At 45.5% G+C, this 22131-nt stretch overlaps 1 protein-coding gene across 30 annotated transcripts in view; it reads right to left on the bottom strand.

Moving 5' to 3' along the window:
* Positions 1-22131, bottom strand: part of BIN1 (bridging integrator 1) — a 97735-nt gene that overhangs the window by 5112 nt on the left and 70492 nt on the right. For 4 of the 30 annotated variants that reach the window (XM_074596074.1, XM_074596068.1, XM_074596077.1 and 1 more), the window contains 7 exons: positions 15382-15532; positions 11167-11295; positions 8147-8254; positions 6344-6367; positions 2718-2810; positions 1818-1928; positions 316-417 (listed from right to left, as the gene is read on the bottom strand). In XM_074596074.1, the coding sequence (XP_074452175.1) occupies positions 316-417; positions 1818-1928; positions 2718-2810; positions 6344-6367; positions 8147-8254; positions 11167-11295; positions 15382-15532 (718 nt within the window). Of the gene's footprint in view, positions 1-315; positions 418-1817; positions 1929-2717; positions 2811-6343; positions 6368-8146; positions 8255-11166; positions 11296-15381; positions 15533-20287; positions 20339-22131 lie in introns of all 30 variants that reach the window. The other 26 variants (XM_074596086.1, XM_074596083.1, XM_074596089.1 and 23 more) reach the window with 10 other exon arrangements.

Here is a 22131-nt window from a genome sequence, read left to right as displayed (position 1 = left end):
AGTATAGGCTCCATTGGGCTCCCTGACCACGAAAGCCCCTGCATTGGCTCGAATGCCCTGATAGGGACAGAAAGCCATGAATAGTTCACATGCTTTATGCAGGATAACGTCTCCCCTTTCCAGCCACAAGCAGAGTCCTCCTCTGTTGCAGGAAACCACCCTCAAGCTCATGGACAACTGGCTCTCCTGCCAGCTCCCAGCCACAAACTGATGGCTCTGCACCCAGCCAGCCAACTGTTAGTGGAGGAAGAAGCAGCTCTGGAAATGCCCTTGGCTCCCCCCGGCCCATGCTCACACCCTGTCTTCCCCACTCACCTGCTCCTCAGGGTTCTCAAATGGAATCACGAGCACAACATCCCCAGCCTTCAGCTGCAGCTCGTCACTGTCGGTGGCCGTGTAATCATGCATGGCCTGGACCTATGGGGAGAGCAGAGGAAACCTTGGGTGAGGCCAGCCTTCTCTCACCCATCTCTGTAATGGGTGACAAGGCTTTCCACTTCATTGATTCACTGGATGATTCAGGTTGGAAGGCACCTTTGGAAGCCATCTGATCCAACCTGCTGCACAAGGCAGGGTGAGCTTGGCTCACAAATACTGCATCTACAGGAATAACTACTTCCCTGAATCTAACGGCTACATGCTTGTTCATACAGCCCAGCATGCAGCTCGCCTTTCCCACAAGGGCATCCTCCTGAGTCTCATTCAACTTCCTTTAGGAGGGTTGAATTCCCATGGTATGGGCCTAAAAACCTCACAACGTAGAAAGCCTGTATTTACTTAAATGGTGCCCTGTACTTTTTTTTTTTGCAGCTGGACTGCAAGAGTGTTAGAGATTCTAGCCTCCCACCTCTGTCACAGCAAGCAGGGTGAAGAAAGGAAGGGACGAGTATCAGTTTGGATCTTTAAGTGATCGTATCCTGCTGTGTTTTCTCTTTGGTATTCTGCCTAATTGCTATCAACATCTGCATTACAGCTTTTCTACTTCATACCACAGCTCTCCACTTCGAGCACGACAGTCTATAGTGCCGTGTGTAACCAGTAAAAATGTGATGAGCCTCCTATTGTTTTTCAGGGTTTTTTCATTCTGCTTTTGGTAGACTTCCCAGGAAAAAAAAAAAAAAAAAAAAAAGATGCACGGACATGACTAAAGCAGAAAAAAAAAGCTTTCCCATAGCAGGTTAAACAAACAAAAAAGGAGACTATCATTTCTCACTTTCAGGGCATAATGCATCTGTGCTACCTTATTCCATTATGCATGTTAAATTTGTAGCCTGTCCTTACCCAGAATCACTCCTTCCCCCACACCTTCAAAACAAGCTGCAAGTGATCTTTGGCATATTCAGAATTCCCACCATACTTTCCTGTCTAATCCTATGTTTTGCTCTGTTCATCCTGGCTTTCTAATTTCCCCAGACATGAAGTCCTCAGTCCCTAATGGTGTTTCCAGCACCTCCTCTTTTGCTACTTGCATCAAAGTTTAACCTTTCCAGTTTGGAGCACAAGTTCTTATCTAACACCAAGAGTCTGTGACTGACACTACCACACCACCAGAGACAGAAATAACTGCAGCAGAGAGAAGGAGGGGTGTTTTGTTATACAGCGCAGCCAGACTTTTAGACACCAATGCTCTTATACAGTCCTTTGAAGCATCTGGAACTGCCTGAAGCTGGGCTGCTGGACTGGAAGGTGTATCTCTCCTTCAACTTCCTTTCTCCCTTTCACTGAGGCATAGCCCCTGGCCATGCTGAGCAAAAATAGTTAATTCATTACAGGAAAAAAATCACCAGGAACTCGGCGCCCCACCACCACACGCTCACCTTGAACAGAAATCCTGGGGGCATGTCAGCTCTCTCAGACGAAGCGCCTCCTTCCACAGTGCCATTGACGGTAGCAGGGAAAGTTTCCACAACGACAGCAGGCAGAGAGCTCTGGTGGGCAGCAGCAGCCAGGGAAGGAAAAAAGCCATTGAGAAAACAGAATCCAAAAATTGCAGCTCCAAGTCCACCCTGGAGAATCCACATCCCAACCCTACCCACGGCCTCAGCAGGTTTTCCCAGCACACCAGTCAGTGACAAAAACACCCCATAGATAGAAGAGGCAGCAGTGAGAAGGCAGGAGACGCGACCACTGCCTTCCTTTGCTTAAGGCTGCAGAAGAGCAGAGAGGATTTAGAGTTTTTCTGGGAGCATAATCCTCGACATTTCCCATTCACTGCGGCCAAAATGTAGCTCTTGTAGAGCCCTCATGGACAGACAACTCAAATGTGACAGCCTATGGGAACTAAGTGTCCATGAGATGGAACCTACTCCAGTACCCTAAAAAGGTGGCAGTGTCAGGAAAAAAAGAGGAACCCTGGACATTCAGGGGACAAAGGCAGAGCCCAGAGGACAGGGTAGGTAAAATAAATGGCGAGCAAGGAAGAATCCAGCAGACAACGTAAACTTAACACAGCATGGGCTGTGGGCTGGCTTCACAACATGGGTGAAGGGACAGATCCTTTTGTGGATCTTACAGCAGAGCTCCTCCCTAAACATTACACAGATAAAGTGCAACGGCTAAGTCTGGCCTCTAAATAAGAACATTTTAACTGCTGGGGTGGCAGGGATGTGTTTTTCCAAGCAGCCACGCATCTCTTTTCCCAGCCCAGCCTCCCACGTCTGCTGTATTACAAAGGGATGCGATGGAGAGAAGGGACTGCTGTCCCTCGAGGTGCTTACCGATCCTGAATCAGCTTCAGTTTTAGATGCTTCAGCTCCAGCTGCTGCTTCTGATCCAGCTGCTTCAGCTCCTGCATGGGCTGCTTCTGCAGGCTGCAATACAAAAGCCATCCAGGTGGAGAGTTATGCTCATCACAGTTAAATGTGTGTGCAGAAAAGTGCAGCTCAGCCTGTCCAAGTGCTCTATGCTGTTGACTGCTGCCATCTGCTGACAAACAGGTGAGAAACCTCAGGGTCTTGCTAGGTTTCTGTCTCCCTCTTTCTCTGCAACCTAGTGAAATCACAATAAAGCCTGCATTCCCTCACTCCAGCCACGCAGCAGGCGATACTCCAGAGGAAATCAATGAAACGCCAAAAATCCTTTCTTTTCACAATCTATGCACAGTACCTATTATTACATATAGATTGCCCACTTGTACGTGAATACAAGTGTGCTTGCATGCCAGGGAACAAGGATCTCTCAATAGGCTACTTCCAAGGATTCAACAACCAAGGAATATTTAAACCTTTGCATACTCCCAGAAAAGAGAAGATCATGGAAATACTGTATCCAGATGTGGAACTTACTCTGGACACAGCGTCTATATGGCATTAGCACCGAACCAAACTGAATTGAAAACTGTGCTAACTTTCACCCAGTTTGATTTTGGGTACGTCCAGAGAGTCATGAATTTGGACTCTGCTGTGAATATTCTATTACTAAGAATTTGCTATGACTATTCCGAATGGTGTGTACACGCATTTGTGTTGGTGGACAGGGGAGTTTCTAATACAGAAAAACTGCCACCACCACGGAGAAGTATCCACCATCACCTACAAATCACTGCCTGGCAGACACTGTTCTAGGAAGCCTGGAGACAGGGGTTTCTGCACACAGCAAAAGACCAACCAGACATCTCTGATACACTTCCAGTGGCTCAAGTTTTTATTTTCCCTTGCCTGAAGCCAGGTGAACTCTGTTTTAACACAAAATTAAAGCTATTCATTTGCCCCACTGAAACTGCAGCATGCAGGAAGTAAGTTGGATCTCATAGCATCAATGCTGCAGATCAGGCCCTTGGGAGACTGGCCAGGCAGCACCTGGGAAGACTCCTGACAAGAATCTCAGGGGTCTAATTTGCAGGCCGGGTGTTTTCATGGCCAGTCTATATCCATTTGTTCTCTATACCAGATAGCACACGTCTTCTTGCAGAATCTAACCAGACACCCACTTAATACTTGCATGACAGAGATTGCTATACAGAGATTTCCCATTTTTAATACATGTGAACAAACCAGCTCTAGCATGCCTACCTGCCTTATACATTGGGTAAACACGCGTATGCCTGAATACAACCACATTCAAGACAAGGCATTGTCCACGTTTCTTAATGTTGCAATTCTCATAGTCCCAACCCTACAAAAGCCTAGTGTAAAGCAATGACCATGGTAACCCTTAACTCCACACCCATCTGGCTACTAGCCATGCACCGGCACAATGTTCCACGTAGTTTTCCTACAGCAGCAGCAATAACGAAGAAATAAATCCTTGATTTGACAAAAAGCCATTACTTTACCTTCAGCTGCTCCAATAGTGCCATTTAACACATGCTTTCCTCTCCCATCACCTCCTACTTCATGTCTCCCCATCACCATGTCCACAGGCCTATATTCCTAGAGGATACCATATACAGCAGAGCTGTTCCCACAGCAGCTTTGGTGGTGCTAAGGTAAATGTATGCATATGAAACACTACAAAGGCTTCTCCTGGTTATGTAGATTCACTCCCAGGTTGCTTTTTATTTGGATTCAATGAAACTGGAACAGATGTCTGTTCAACTCTATCTGGCCAAGCATGGGTTTTATGTGGACAAGTGAAAAGGAACTCAACGAGAGCTCCTTTTTTAAAAGCAGCTAATTTGCAAAAACAGTATTTAATAACCAAAGAAATTGAATCTAAATTAATCCCCTGGATTTCAACAAAGGGTGTTTTTCATGTCAGCTACTTATTTTTCTATTTCATGTACCTGTGGGAGTCCCAAAGCCCACAAAAACATTTAGACTTATGGCAAGATACTATAGGGAGAAGAGGGAGAATTGCTTGCTGCTGTTGCCAGGTGTGAAAGCTTTGCTTATTCCAACAGCAGCATCCCACACACCAAATGAAAGTTTCCTAGTCTGCAAGACTAAGCAAGTTCTCCTGCATCCAAGTTTCTATGCAGTTGTTAACCTCATGGCATGCAACAAGTCTCCTCTCATAACAGCTAAGAACAACATTATAGCAAAAAAAAAATGCAGAAGACTTGAAGAACAAGAGAAGGATTTTCCAGCTATAGGGAGCTCGGCTCTTTAACCATGTACGGTATGCCAAGGTGAGAATTGGTGTGGTGAGAACATCTTGTCTAGTAGCATTCCCCGGGTGATTACGTTGTCCTTTGGGTGAAATCAATTTCCAGAATGGTAGAAATGGCACAAAACACTTTTTGCACCCCAGACTGTAGGCACATCTCTATCAGATAAAGTCATAGCTCACCCCTGCCCATTCACTGGAGAGGCATGAGATCTTTCCTCATGAAAACACAGACTTTTTTTCTTTCTTACTAAGACAGACTGACAATGCACATACAGGGTTACGGCAGATGTTAAATACTGATGGCTGATAAAACACACAAGGGAAACATCTTCCTTGACATCAACGTCATGTGAAGGAGAGCACTGTCCACAGTGAGTCCTTGGGCAAGGCTAAGTCACGTCCTCCCGAGTACTGACCCTAGGTGGTGATCTGGTCCTTGAGAATGGGAAGGTTGGCAGGACAGATTGCCCAGCATCAGCCAAGGTGCTTACATCTACACCATGGCATACAGCTCAAGCAGCAGGCTTGAGTGCCCAGACCAAGCATTTTTCTGTCCACGCTGCTGGCTGTTTGTTCAGAGAGGCTCAAAAGTAGTTGTGCTTGAAATAGCTCCCAATGGGCTAATCTGCAGCAATCTGAGACCTTCCCAGGCCCGATATATCTAGAGGGCACAAATGAGGGTCTGAGTTTGGTTCAGATGCAGAGCATGTGTAGAGTCTCCCTTGTCAAGCAAGCTCCAAAGCTGAGGTTGAGGCAGATGCCAGGTAAGTCTTGGGCCTGCACTTAATTTTCAGTCTAGACACAGGCTGAGTGTCAGCTTTCCTGGCAATGATGGTCAATGAAGAACAAATACCACAGATAATAGCAAACGTGTATGGATACCTAATGGTACAGGCAGTAAGGACGAGGGGCAGCCAAGACACTTATGCATCACACACAAGACCAACAGGATGTACAGAGTTTAGGAAATACTGGGGAGTGGATGGGGATGATGATGCACAGTGGGATTAAGTTTGAGGAGAACGTCACAGCATCATGCCAAGGGAAAGATGAGGGAGTTAGCAGGAAAAGGCAATGGGGTTGTGTGCTGGTGGAGACATAAACATAAACAGAGTGTAAACATGTGGCTGCCCCTGGGGCTTCACAGGAGGTGCATCAGCAGCACATAGAGCAACTTTGGCTTGGGGTGTGCAGAGAGGAAAAGAAGCGAGGGAAAAGAGACAGGTATGCACACAGAGATGGCACTGGCACATGCACAGTACGATGAGAGATGAAAGCCATATGAAGTTCTTACCTCCCATAAATCCCAAGGTAAAGACTAAGCATGTCAAAGAGCAACAAAAATAAAACATGTTTATACATGATTATTTCAGTGAGTACAAACATTACAGATGCTGATCAGACTGAAGCAGACATAAACATTCAACACCACTTATCTCTGCATGTTTTTAAAATATTTTTTTTAGTACCTGAATTTATACACCCCTCCCCACTGTACTGAGGCATTTGAATAAGGGTTGTTTCTACCTCTGGTATGAAGGGAGACAGCCAAGCCATGTTCAGTTATCAGTGGCAGACAACGCAGTCAGAAAAAAAACCTCAGGAGTTTGCGGTCCGTTAGGGTTCAATATGCTCCTATATATCCACACCCAATAGAGTTAGCATGATTTCAGAACAAGATTTCAACTGGTGTTTTTGGACCACTAGTGACATATCTTAACCACTTTGCAATAGTGCCCACCCTATAGGAAATAAAATTGGCCGCTTTGAAAACTAGGTGGTTTTCGCTAGGTTTTGTACTGTGGTTAACATTAGAAAGCATTGATTTCAGACTCTTAAAGACTTCTGAAGCTAATAAGAAATACACTAGAACACTGAACGTGATATTGCTGAACAGCTTTGAAAAACCCACTCAGTGTAATATTTGTTGCTTGCTGGAAGGGTAACAAATAATTCCATTTTAAGCCAAATTTAGACTCGTATCCTATGCCAGTATACTCCATTATCCAAGTTATAACTGCTGACAGAAAAAAAAAATCCCAGTAAATATTTTTTTTTAAAAAAAAGCTTATCCTGGCATGCAGCTTGTTCTGTCAGGCAAGCAGACACAAAATGCCTATCTGCTCACTTAAAGTTCCAGAAAGTGGTAGCTTTCCATACTGGCGTGTATCAAACTATGATAATAACTAGTATTTTGCAGGTACAGTATTTTAATTTTGAATAATCAAATACTTAATGTTTGATCTCTCTTATTGCTACAAAAATCTGTGTCATACAGGCCTATTTGACAGGATGATACTGGAGAAATACCGTAAACATCCCAATTATGTTTATTACAGATTTTAATGGCAACCACAGGCAAAAAAATAACCATTTCATACATATGAAAGTCTCAGTGAGTACAGCAGCCAAATTCAGGATGCACTGCAAAGCCCCAGCCATTTAGACGTAAAATGAAGTGCAGTCCACCTGCCTGTGACGGTGGACAAGACCAGGTACAGGCCAGACCAGAATTAGGCATCTTCCTTTTTGATGCTGCATTGTGCAGTGCTATGCTCAGAGAGGAACCGTCTTTTTAACTATGAACAGAGGCTATGTTATGCCCAGAAAAAGAAGGGCTTCACATCACTTGAATATCCATCTACAGCTTTATTCACCTTAAGTAACTGCAGGTTATCTAAGAGTCTGCTTATTAAAAATCCCTTTGAGAGTAATTGATAGGAGGGGCACAGAATAGAGGCTGAACTCCCATCCATAGAGCAACAGTTTAAATCCACATAGCATACAGAAGATGCTAATCTAGGGATGGACGTACATTAAACTAAATCAGTTGTCAATCAGTAGATCATCAGAGCAAAGCAGAAGCATCCCACAAACACATGCCAGACTGTGACCTGGCCAATAGCCACCTGATTCCCACTGGACTTACGCATCCAGCAGAGAAGATCAAGGTACCCGTCTGCAAGGCACAGGTCTGAGCACCCAGGCCAGCCACTCACAGCTCAGGTCCACACTATCATTCATGTGGGTGGAGTTCACGCCACACTTGGCACCAAGTCAGTTATGGAAGGGAGAAGGAACGGTGATATGAACCAACCTGGGAGGCGGGTGTGGGGGTCTTCCCCACAGTGGCATCTGGTTTAATGGGATCAAAATCCAGATCCAACAGGCTGGCTCCCTCCTGGAAGGGCCCAGGGGCATCAAACTTGGCAGCAGTGAGGAAGAAAAGCAGTACGAGCATTAGACACACACACACGCACACACAGTAGAGGGAGGGTATGTGCTATCCAGGAGCTAAGGCTGCAAGCGCAGAAGATGTGGTGGCAATGCAAACAGCTGATGTGACTCCTGACTGCCTGGTGCCTATAATCACGGACAGTTCGCATGGGAGCCACTGTAACTCAAACCTTTCTTTTCCACAGGATTCATTCATCTTCTCACCTGGCCAAACGAGCTGACATGGTGTAAGCATCTGACCTGCTGCGGTCAAAAGGATCACTGCCACTGTTGACCCAGAAGGGCTTCTCTTCTATTTACATCTATTCCTTATAGCTCATCCAGCTGCCTTTGTACTAAAGGCCCGGGACAGACTTCGTCAGCCACATACAGAAGAGCCATGCATACAACTTATCTCAGGAACACGTATCCAGGCAGAAAACCACTCTTCTGAAAGAAAACCACCAAACTTCTGAAAGCCAAGCCTGTGGGATCTCAGAGCTAACTCCCAAAGCTCCTCATTTCCCCCTGTCTCCTGAGACAGAAACACAGAATATGGCACCTCACCCTAGCTGAGGGATTTGAATCACTCCCCAATCCAAAAAAATGCTATTTCCAATGCTTTCCATTAGGACACCCGAGAAACATGCACACACCAGTCTTCTAACAGAGCATAAATTGGAAAGGCTTTGCTACTCTCTTCAAAGTCAGCAGACTTTGACTGATTAACACTCTAGCTAAAGACACGGATGGCACATTCGCTGATTACCATTAGTAAAATAGTCACTATAAAGGACATGCGTCATTAGTATGCAAAACTGAACTATCACTTCTGGGTTTTAGATTTAACCTAACCACTACAAGACACTCCTTTCTACTCAGTTTCAGAGGAAGCTGCTCTCTCCAGTAGAGTCCAGGAAGATATGCCCCCATTTCCACTGACCTCCCAAGCTTGCTGGCCCTACTGCTTCAGCTACCTTTACAACAACACACAAAGTCTGGCAGGTTGGTCTCCACCGTTATACCATAGTCCCACCATGGAAAACCCCCTGGAAAGCAGCAAGAGATACCATTTAAGAGAAAGTCCTCCACATGCAACCCACACCACCAACACCTTCACCTCCTCTAACTTCCTCTTACTCCAATTATCTTGCAGATTTTTCTCTCACTTATGAACATCTCTTTTTGAGATCGACAGGCAGGAGGACAAGGAATCAAGCTCTCCCATCTCACAATAATAAACACTGACCAGTATGCTAAAACCAACTTGCATTCTAGTACAGTCCTCAAGCATATCCAGGGCATCGGAGAGGCTCAAACCCCAGTCTTTAAATTTGTTTGCTGGTGAGACACCAAAAACTCCAGCCATGGAATAATCTTACCTGCCATTTAAGACTTACACACAAGGGCTATCACCCATTGCCTTCACCCAGCTCTCCCACAAGATAGCTCGTTGGAGCTAAGACATCTGACAGGAATGGCCTTGGACAACATGCTCAATGCTAGTGGCTTTAGTGCTTCAGTGAAGATTGTTCTGGCAACCAGAGGCCTCCCTCAGAACTCCCATCTGATTGAATGTCACAGCAGATCCCATCCTGGGTCAGGACACTGATCAGGTGTAGAAGAATATGTCTGGCTAAGGGCTGGCATTCATATGGAAAACACATGATACAAACCATGGGGCAGACAGATCTGTCCATTATGATACAGGTGAAGGAAGCACGGAGAATGACAGAGGGTTGCTCAACTGCCTGTGGTCCCCCGCTTCCAACGCTGCTGTCAAATTATCTCTCTGCTCTGCAAGCTTTATCTACCGCAGTGCAAAACCTGACATGGACCTCCTTCCCTCCCCACTCCACCTCTGCTACTCAGCAGCTGGGTGGAAGGTGGCAAACCAGAGGCAATCGAGCATCACGATGCAAGGAAAAGTTAGGAAATGAGTCACAGATGAGCACTGATAGAGACATTACTTGTGCTTTAACAAGCATTTAGGGAAAAAAAAAATATATATATACTTATATGTATAAAAAAAAAAGTAGATGCAGGTGTCTCACGATACAGCCAGAAATCTGGTCAGGCTCCTATATACATAAGGACTGCCATTCTCCTAGATTCAACACAGAATTCCCCAACTGGCATCCTCTCTTGCAGAGATGTAAATAAAAAGGAAAGTGAAGAGGAATATATATATTTTGAAAATGTTTTTCCATTTTCAGGGTTTCAAAAGGTGCCACATGACAAGAAAGAAATATTCTGATGGCAACCGCTGTCTGGTGAAGAGTGACAGACTGCGTCAGGAGTCCTGAATTGACAGCAGGCACAGTCCTGCCCATCTAAACTGGAGGCACCTATTCTCTGCAAAAAGAACTATATGCAATTTCTGTTTGCCTTTCCCATGCAGGTGTGGGCTTTAAACGTTAACACAAAGCCCATGTGTGAAAGCAGAGAGAGCATGAAACTGCCTTCTCCCAGGAACTGGCACAGATGCCAGGGTCGGTGCTTGAGCATGTACAAGAGCAGAAAACAGGTGCTTCATCCACATCCAGGATGAGCAGGTCTGGAGAGAGCATACCATGGGATATGAGGGGAGCCATAATCCATGTGCATTGCTGCTGAACAAATGCAGTGATTACTTCCTGGCATTTTCACCAGTTGTATTTCTCCTGTTTCTTCTATGAATCAAAGCTTCCAAAGGGCAACGTGTTGGTCAAAGCTGCCTTGTAACCACCATTCCCTTTAGGATGGCCTCCTATCTATCCCTTTGCTTTCTGAGATCCAGTCCTGAGCTTTCCTTCCTCCTTCACCTGACCAGGTTTCATGGCTTGACACCACCAAAGAGAAGAAAGGTCAAAAGGAAAAGTTCAGAGGCAGACAAATATAAGGCAGGGCATAGCAGCTAACCTGCGAAGGGGTTGTCACACTTATCTCAGGGACAAAATTGTCATCAAACAGACTGATGATGTTCTCCTGCTTGATCTCCTTGGAGGGGGTGACTTTTGGAGGCGGAGGCACCGGAGGCCCTTTCCTCAACTGCATGCAAGTGAGCACACGGCCACAGCACAGACGGCGACACCCAAAAAAACCAGAGACAGGAACCAGGTTAGCCACAAAAACTGAAGGTGAGGGAAATCACAACCACAGGCACATAGCAGGGTCCAACCAATTCCATCTGAAGAGAGAGGAAGGGAAGGTGAAGGGCTGAATTGAAACAAAACAAAAAAACAACCACACGCCTCCAGAGAAGGTTTGGCATCATTAGTTACACTTCAGCCGTGGGCAAGTTTCCCTCTGCAGAGGAGAAGCGTAACACAATTAATATGCATTGACAGGACATGCATACATAATTAAAGCATGTGCAACCTTCAAAAGAACCACTGGGAAGGGAGCAGATCAATTACTGCAAACACGACTCAATAGACCAGGCCAGCACTGCCTCCCTTTGCCATACTTACCATACCTGAGGGAATGAGAGATCAAACTCAATTTGTCCTATTATGGGTAGGTGACCATGAGGACAGACTCTGATCTGCCCAGTGCTGGTTCCTTGGTGTACTGGTTATCAGTGTACTGTAAGAAAGGTCTGAAGGAACTCTTGATGGTGTCTTACCAATTCTCAGCTTTAGGTGAGAACAATTCAAACTCCTGAGAATCCATGACACTGTGGGCCAAACTCTGCTCTCAGTTTCACCAATGAGCATTGACGCTAATAAAGTTGTGTTTCCCAAATGGAGATCCCAGAGAACGCATAACAAAGTCTGGCCCTGTAACTCTAACCCATACTAATACCCACCATCATGCTAAAAGACACCCACCATCATGCTAAAAGACAGCCTGACACTGCATCCACAACCCCGTGGGAAGCTGTGGTAGACCCTCCCTAGATCAACCCATCCACACCCTTTTCAAATTTTCCTGTTCCCAAGGGTCAATAATCATTTCTAGATCAAATCATACTTTGAGGAGCTGCTGCTGTGTTAGAACAAAGCAGCCACACAAGTTCCCAGCACCACAGCAATGCTCAGCAATGACAATGCTCTCTATTTGCAATGATGTCTTACAGTTATTTGATCTTCTCATCATACCTAGGATCCCAAAGCAGCAAGACTCATGAGACCTGACAACCGTACCCAGTATATCAGTGTCCTCCAGGTCTGAAACCCAGCAATCCCCAACCCATAGTTCTGTGTTCACACTCCTCCAGCATACAACTGATCTCTACAGGGCATTTATTCAGATTGCTAAGGATATGCCCAGTTTTCTACGGGGTTAACCTACTTTAGAGAGCAAACACAAATTTTTCACTAACTAGCTGGGCTAGGGGAAATAATTAAAGTAGTGCATTCACTTTCAACTTTTCACTGTTTGCAGAAGGTGGTATGTCCACACAAAAATATTTCCTTCCTGAAAATCCCCTGCTTGCTCGTTGCAAGAAGGGACCAAAAATTTCAGAGAAAAGCTATTCTCAGAACAGAGCCACCATCTGCAGAAATGTGAGGCTCCAATTACAAACTCTAAAGTCAAAAAGATCCTGGCTCTTCTGCTATTTACTTCTCTAAAATAGTCAATCTCCTTCCCTCCAATGCATTAATGCCTTGGAGACAACCACTTCCACAGCATCCAGCATTACCTCCAACTGCAGTCTGAAACCACATCCCAAAGACGGCAGGATTGCATATTGATGTTGGGTTATAGCTGGAAATTCATCAAGTACAAACAACTTTGCTACCTAGAATAAAACAAATCCTCTAAAATCTTTCTGCTGACTTGGATCTGTCTAAATTCAACACAGTCGCACTGATTTCACAAGTGTCCTTACAGTGTTTCAGTGGTGTAACTGAGAGCAAAAGTCTGACCTTTGAAATTTCATAGACCTCTGAAGTCCTGTATCATTACTGTACGTTACTCAGTGCAGAGAGCTGACAGCAGTCGCTTCTTCCAAAAGACAGAAATAAGCTATTTTTGAGAATTAAAGGACAGTAAGAAAGATGCTTTTTTTTGACATAGGGAACAGTTCAAAATTTAGTTAGTATTTATCTGATCTCTCCTGTTTTGCTGCCTTTCTCTCTGCAGCCTTTGTTTATTGTATAGTACTTCAGAAAGGACAAGGCCAGAGAATTGCACTTGCTTGTTGCCTTTTGCTCCATCCGCCCCCAGAGGACAAGGCTCCTAGCCTCCCTAGGAGGACCCTAGAAAAAAATCACTTACCTATAGATCAAAAGTAATGACACCTGTGAAGCTTTCAGTATTAAAGTCGAGCACTGTTGAGAGAGCAGGCACTTGTGTTTTCCAGTGGGCTGGCAAGCTGATATGGACCCAGTTTCTAGACTTTATCCATACAGACGTCAAGCTTGGCTCTGGGTATGAAATCCCACTCCTCGTCTCCCCTCCCTCTGGAGCCAGGCTCCAACTCTTAGCACCTAGTATGAATATGGAGTGGAGAACTTGTTCTTCACCGTAGTAAAGCCTGAGAGAATGAATTAAATATAGACTGGGAAAGAGCTGCCAGGTGGTGGCAGCAATTAGCTGCAAATACCATTTCAGTCTGTGTCCCATCTGAGATTCTAGCCAGGACTGCACTGGAATATTCTGCTTGCTCGACAAGGGGTGCCTCCAGCCCCATTCCTGTGGGCAGGAAGGCAGCAAGTGAATGAGCAAGCACTTGCAGCCTGGCAAAAACAAGGCTTATGTGTGCTATTTCAAGGAAAGGGAAGAAGCCAAACTCAGCAAGACAAGTCCACAGGCAGGGTGAGTGAAGTCTGCAGTGAACAGCTCGATGTATCTGTACCATTTCTTGTTCCAAGTTTCAATCTAGTTATGGCAATCTCTTAAAAAACAGGAAGACAATTCTGGATAGATATGCACTATCCTCTCTCCCCTGTACACATACCCTCCTCCAAGGTCCCAGCCAGGGTGGTGGTGAAGCCGCTCTAGGCTGTGCAATGCTGAGCAGTGCAGAGACCCTGGAGAAGTCCTGAGAAGACACTGCCAGGCATCCACACATCTCACAGGGCTGGAAAAGACCCTTTTGCCAATGTACAAACATCCCCTTTTTGTCCCTAGATAATCCTGAAAATCAAAAATGCAGTGGAGGGAAAAATATTCTAAGAGGCTATCCAGAAACAGGAGACAGCCTACATCACAGGCCTGGATTTGGAATCACACTGCTACGTATGACAGCAGCAAGGAAGTTCTGGGCTGCGTCCACCTCTTTTTAGAAGCGATAGGTTTTCTCTTACCAGTTTAGCCAGAACCTCTCTCAGCTTTAATTCTTCCTGGAAGACTCCTCCCTGGTGTCCCACTTACTGAAATGCAAGGAGTGGCACCAGACATAAATTTGGCTTAGTTACTATTTTTTCCCTACTAAACTTTTCCACCACTGTGAAATACAGGGATGGGAAGTGGAAGTAAGTGTTTCATTTTCCTTAAATCCCGAAGTAAAATATATCATAAGATACGCTGAGTAGCAGGAGCTACATCTGCTGTTTTAATAATGCCACTGGGTGTCTTCTGTGTAAGGAAAGGACTAACAAAGGCCGCGTGGAAGGTATCGGACTCCATGTAACAGCCAGTCTTCTTCCTGGTACTCACCTAATTTCTTCATAGCATAAGAATATAATGCCTTTATTTTTAGCATAATATTCTATCTTGAGATTAAAGTAAATGATGATGCAAAGTACAGATGTTCTCCCTATCCTTATCAATATTAAACTTTTTTCTTTGAACCTTCCTCAGTTACAGAAGTTCTTGGGAAGAAACTGGACCATTGAATTCCACAGGTTAATTCAAATGTAAAGAACAAACTTCCTCACCTACCTACAACTCCATCCTCCCTGGATCTTCTTGGCCATCCTACCGGACAGTAAAATGTATTACTGACCTTCCCCCTGTAGAGGCATTCAGAGACAGCTTAGTTCTTCCCTATATGATATAGAGACGACCAATGAGCAACTTGCATTCTCAGGAACCAGTGAAGGAGAACACCTGTCATGTCATATTCTCTGTCCTCAGTAGCAGGAAGAGGCCCAAAAAAGCAACTGACAGACATCTTTGACTCACAGAGCTTGTGCCATCAGTGGTAATACTGCAGAGACATAGTCAATGTCATGGGGACACTACCTGAGATGGTGACTTTGGGATGCTTGCCCCAGGCGCTTCCAAAGTGGACGGTTCCAGATCATGGTTGACAGTCTTGGTCTCAGGGCTGGTGATGGGAGATCCATCTGGTGGAGGCGAGGGGCTTTTATTTGCTTTCGCTGGGGTGCTGTCACTGAAGGAAGGGGAGAGAGAAAGGGAGAGAGAGGGAAAGGGAAAGAGAGAGAAGTCTGAGCCAGGCCTAGGAGGAGTTGTGCTAACCAGCACAGATCAGTGGCCTCCATTATCTCTTTGCTTCCCTGCCCAGACACACGAGGAAGACTTTTAAAGCCTCTACAAGCTTCTGAGAAGCATCTTTGCTGAGTCACTTGCAGTCCAACACACTGCAGCAGCATTACTGTGCAGCAGGCTACTCTCTAAATATACTTTGCCTCAGACAGAAAAACAAAAACAAAAAAACAACCAGGCATCCTTAGTTCTGCTAGATTCTAATATAAGTGCCTGACATTAAGTCATGGCCTTTTAATACTGGGGAAGCAGACAGGGGAAGGAGCTCTGTGCAGCTCATTTAGTTTTAAATTCTACAGATCAGAATTTTTCTACGTGGTGGTGCACTGACACCTGCATGGGTTATGACTAATAGATTCACAACACCTGAACTAAGGCTGTAATCACAGAATATCATATTCCTCTATGTGGTACAAACTGGCTAAGCTGGGAGAGGGGCAAAGCAGCCGGAGTTTTCACAGATCATTCCAGACAGCAAAGAAACAGTGACATTCTGGCTAATAATGATTTCTCTGTTATGGAAAGTCTCCCCTACTTTGTTTTCAGTGAACCCCTTCTGCCGTTGCCTTTCCAGTTGATCCTCATTCCAGGACTGTTTCTGACACACAGTCAAGAGGGCTTCTTCAGGGAATTAAATACAAGGAGCATATGCCAATGGCATTTGCTGGTTCATAACTTGGCCAGATTTGGACAGATTTTTCAAAGGAATAGCAAGAGGCACACGCCTTTCCCTAAGGGCATGCCCTGGCCAAGTGTCAGGTCTGTGCTTCAAAATATGGAATCATGAGAGATTTATTAAAAAGTTGGTTACCAGAGAATTTCAACAGGGATAAAGGTAAAACCATTTTCCCAGCCTAATTCTCAGGAACATCTGAATCATCTTGGCTGAAATTCAGCTCCCCGAAAAGCAACTAATCAATTTATCTCAAGTCATGCAGAAGCACAGACACTGGTAGGGGATATTTTAGCAGAAATGGTTACAGTTTGGCAAAACTATACACAGCTGAAAACAGAATATTACAGAATATTGCAAAAGGGCTGTGCAATCTCATCTACAGGGAGTGATATTTGCCTTCACTTATAAAGTTGCGGTTCTTGCAAAGTTAAAGGCCTTGGGAGAAGGCTGAAAGGAACAGATCCTTTCCTACAACTTGAGACAATAAATCCTGGCATAGAGCCAGGACTAGAGCAACGCACACCTGATTCTGCAGGGACATCAAGTCAATGATTTCTTTGCTCTGTCCAAAGAGAGCCCAGAGCTCCAGGCATGTACATCTACTCACACTTGGATGCCCGAGGTGTGGTGGTCATTGGCTAACATGCATGATGGCCTCATTCCTAAACACTCACGAGGAAGGGGACAGGAAGAGGAGGAAGGGACAGCAAGGCATTTCAACAAACCTCCCCTTCCAAGCAAGCATCTCCCCCTGCTCAACATTCCAGCTTTCAAGCTCCCCATCCCATTCCCTCTTCATTCACTTTGCCCTCACCCATTCCCCCGCCTTTTTCTCCCATATCCACACCGCACACGCACATTTCCCCACAAAGCGCTTGTTCTCAGGTCCACATGCAGGTTGGATGTTTCTGATGACACTGATGCCAGCAGCACACCAACATGATGCAACAAACCCAATGACGTTCTCTGCCAGCAGCTCTCAACCAAGGGCACACAGGCCAAGGGAAAAAGAGGGAAAGGAAGACAAAAAAGGAAAGACAAGGGACTAAAGAACATGTACATCAACACCTACAGCTCTTCAGTTTGACTGGATATGCCTACAGTGTCCTTCCTCAGAGGTCCCCAGAAATCAATTCTAAGCAGTGGGTCATGTGAAGGATTCTGTAAAATGGACAAGGTTGTGCTACAGATTAAAGAGGTAATGGTTTGGAGGGTGAAGGTAAGGAAGTCCTTCTCTAAATGGGAGTCATCAGGGAATGGTAGGAAATGACAGAAAATGTCCTCTGATGCTAGAGTTGGGGAAAAAAAAAAATAGAAGTTACCTTCCCTACACTTGAAAGCACTTTGGAGAAGATGGGGGCACAGTGAGCTACAGCTATACTGCCAGGACTCCTCAAATGCCCAGACTACACCGTGAATATTGGGACTATCAGCTGGCCTACCAACACAAGGGTAGGCTTTTCCTTCTAAGCACCTGAAGAGGCCATTTCTCCCAGTGAGAAAGGAGTTCAGGCTTATTTTCTAAAGGCCATGAAACAGCTTTTTAGTGCCTTATTTCTGGCGCCTGGCAGTGACTTAATTTGGAGATATATTGGTAAAAGGCTCCCACATGAGAGGCAGCCCAGTTTTCTCCCCTCATCCTACAAGGGCTGAGAGGGCCCCGCAATAAAGCCTTCATTAAGTCACTACTATTTACAGCTTGTTTGATGTGTTGGCTGATGCCCCTAGGAAAATGCCAGTGCTAATTCTGGCTGAGACTTTTCCAGCCCCCCCCGAGCAGCACCTTCATCCCTGCACTTGTTGTTTTGCACACATTTAGCCAGTGCAACCAACGTCAAGCGAGCTTGTCACCAGGATCCTCTGTCCTTCACAGGTCCCTGGGGAGCACACACTGCCCACTCAGAGCATAGTCCTGTCTCCAAACTGACTGCTTGCTCCAGGAAGCATGGGGAAAAGCAAGAGTGTGGGGACCGTCCCCACTGACCAAATGTGAGTACCACAGTAAAAGCATATCAAAACAACAAGGTCATTGCTCCCTTTTTTTCCTTCCCATGAGCAATTGGGAAGTGATGCCAAATCCAGGAATATCAGGCAGGGAAGGGGGTGTCAAATTTCTTCTGTGAATACAGAGCTGGGAAGAGGGTCTAATGCAGTTACTACAGCTGAAGGGAAAGCCAAAATCCCACAGCCTCTTTTAGGGCTGCAAGCTCCCAGGCCCCTCCTGGGGCTGCCTCATCAGTTCTGGAAGAGCAGAGTAACGTCTGTAGGTGGGGTTCCCATGTGCCTGTAACTATCCTGTGTTAGAGGATGAAACCTGCTTTCCAATATGGTAAAAACAGACCAGTCACCTTCTGCCAAGTTCTCAAGTTAAAAAGAAAAAAAGGTTGGCATCTCAACTAAAGCTCAGACAGGGCCTTTTAGCCAAAAGTAATTTATTTTTTAGCACCAAAGCAGACTGGAGAATTATTTAAAAAAAGGGGGGGGGGGGGCAGGGGGGTGGCAAGAGAAGAAAGGAGGAAAAAACACCTACATACCAAAACATACAGTGGCACAAATGTACATTCTTGCTGCATATCAAAGATTGACCAAGTCCCAGACCCTCCTTTCCTGCACCAGGGGTTGCACGTTTCTCTCTGACCGGAGAAACCCCCAGCACAGCCCAGGTCAGGCACCTTAACTGCTGAGCCAACTGGACTTTATCAGGGCAGAGCAGGAGGACATTGTGGCTAGTGCTCATTGAGATGAGATTTACTAGCTCTCCCTCTGCTGTAGCATCCGTCTGTTCCCAGTGACTGGAAACATTAGACCTCCTGCCTGGTGCGGCTACAACACTGGTCCAACCAAGGACCAGAGGCAAACATCCAGAGAAGAACTCCTGTGAATCCTCCTTTTCCTACAGGAGAAAGTCTCAGAATAGTAACAACACAAGATATTCCTTCACTACTTTTCATTTGAGGATATAAAAATCAAGAATTGCCATCAGCTTCCCTGTGAAATTACCATTCTCCACCCTCCAGCCTCCCACTTTACAAAGGATGCATAGCAGAGACAGAGAAGGATTCTGTGACTTGCCCTAGTCAGTGGGAAGGCAGGATCAGAAAAGCAAGGATCCCAATCCACCAGCACTTGCTTTTATTGCTGGCAGAACATCATCTTGATAATTATAATATTTTTTTTCTTCCTATAAGGACCCCATGGAGGAAGTACCAATACAAAAACTAAAATTAGAGGAAGTTTCCATGCCATTATGCACCAACTCCCACTTTGCTCCAGACTATGTTGTTGTCAGAGTCCTTGATCTCTAGGCATTGTAGCAATCCAATTATTCAATGCCATCACTGTCTTGAAAGGCAAGATGCTGACATTAGTCTTTATACAAGACAACAGGCTTCCTTTTCTTCAGTCCTACACAGAATTTTAAATGGATGGAGCAAAGAGCAAGTAAGGAGCAAAGCTGGAAGTGTCCTTCTCCCGCCTCATCATCCTCCCAACTGCAACAAGTAGATAGGACAGGACTTCTGAGTGTGAAAGACCTGCTTCGTGTTCCTCCCAGGCCAGGCACGGAACAAGAACGCAGCATTTCAGATCTGTTCAAAAGGGCAAGCCCCACTAGGTAAAACTAGAAGTTCTTAATGACCAAAATTGCTCATATTTCCCACAGAAAACCCATGACTGTGCTTTTAGTCACACAAAAACAACTGAACAGACAATGACCGAGCTTTCTCACTGCCTTCTTAGATAGGAAAAGAAGCAAGGATTCAAACCAAGCACACAAGCAGTTAATGGGATTATCCAGACACAGAGAGATCTCAGCAGGACCCAGCAGGCCATGAACACATCGTATCATGCAAAGGGACCCCTCTCCCATCACAGGGTTAACACGTGCCAGGCTGTTAAGAGTCCAGCAACAGCCTCTCCAGTTTTAGGAACTAAATCAAACACGTATCGAAATGCTGCTCTCCGTACCGGTACCTGCTCATCTTTTTCCTCAGCCTGGCGAACAGTTTAGTTTTCTTTCTGTTGAGGATGGCACGCAAATCATTTCCGTTACAGGATGGCACAGTCAAACCAGGGAGGAAAAGTTATGCTTCCGAGCACCCATTCACGTGGTGCCACAAAACTCACTGTAATCAAGATGACAAAACCTCCTCTCTCTCTCCCACACGCACACAGATACACACACACACACATACACACTTCCCTTAGTTCCTAGAAAGCTATGGCCTGGTTTGGAGAGGGTAGGAGAGGGCTTTTTGTGCCTGTCAAAGATCTACATATATGTGAGCAAACTAGCATTTTCCCTCCTTTTTGGATTATGGGGCCAGGGTGCACATGGAGAAGAAGAAAAAGGAAACTGCAGAGCAGAGAACTATAAACGTCCTTTTTTCACAGGTAATCACAGCTCCTCACTCTCCCCGTAAATATTGGTACACAAGAAACAAGCTCCCTCTTCTCCTTTACTCATGGGATCTGTGCACAGTCTTAAACGTGGAGCATAATCAGCAGCTTTCCTACTATGTGTTTTTCCAGTTTGTCCAATCGTACTAGGATAACGCTACCGACCTCCTAGATCTTCTAGGCATCTGAGCCCTGAATGTTCAAACTCTTTCAGAAACAAATCCCAAACATATGTCTGAGGTTCCTAGAAATACATCAGCTGCTTTGTGCTACTGTGTTACACAGCCAGCATCAGATTCATCAGCCACAGTAATACTTCTGTGAGGCCTCGGATGAATGCCATAATAATGTGCACAGATTAATTGCCTCTCTTCTCACACCTCCTCATTCATTTCCTGCCATTGTATCTATCTCCAATCTCCTTCCCAGTAGAGAAGGGTTAGGGAAGCATCTGCTCCTACTGCAGACCACAATGAGCAATCAGATTGGTGAGGGTTATTTCCTCCTGCACACTCTCGCTCCAGCCCTGCGCCACAATGAGAGGCCAGATGTGCAGGAAAGGCAGAGGTGCCTCATCGCATTTCCTGGTCACTGCAAAACATATTTACTGCCCTGGCAAACATTCCCTACATCCTCCTACAGCACCCGGCTCCACTGTGCTCAGGAGGAAGAGAGTCCCTCTGGGGCAGGTCTGGCATCTCAGCCAAAATGCAAGAAGTGATGAAGCAGCAGCAGTGAGATTGCTGCCCGCCCGGGGACCTCTGTGTGTGTGCTCGTTTTTGGTTTTTAGGCCATGTGGTCTCATAACCAGCCAAAGAGCACAGAACTGCAGCTGAGATACCCATTATAGCCCCAGATGAATCTAGCAGTTTGTGGGGGCGGGAATCGTGAGGACAGGTAATTTATGCATTGGAAGCTCCTTCAGGACAGAAACTTCATGCCACAACAACGAACACGTCTCGGCCAGGCTGCCACTATAGCCTGCAGTCTCTTCATTGAGGAAGAAACGAAGCTGGAGGGAGGCGCTAGACAAAGCAATACCTACAGCCTTCATCTATCCTGTTACCCCATCCTCTTCCAAGGATCCTGGAGGATACTACTATCAGAGACAACACGGGACATTGCAGTAAGAGGATGGGCACCACAGCCTCCTCCTCACAAGGTTTCAGTCTTTTGGGGTTGTAACGATCAACAAACACCACATGCTAATTTGGAAAGAAGATATTATTTTCACAAGAAGCATTCCTATTACCATCTTGGAAATTTGGTGTTAGCAATCCAAAATTCAGGGGCCAAATTCAACTCAAACATCCTCTTTCTTTAGAGCTGTCAAACAGCACAAACACTGCTGGAACAAGACACGCAAATCATCTATGCACGACTGCAACAGGAGCTTAAACTGGGAGGAGAGA

This window comes from Larus michahellis, chromosome 7 (genome assembly GCF_964199755.1).
Source record: "Larus michahellis chromosome 7, bLarMic1.1, whole genome shotgun sequence".
Lineage (NCBI taxonomy): Eukaryota > Metazoa > Chordata > Aves > Charadriiformes > Laridae > Larus > Larus michahellis.
The sequence above is the reverse complement of the archived record's forward strand: the minus strand, read 5'-3'. Positions and strand labels throughout refer to the sequence as shown.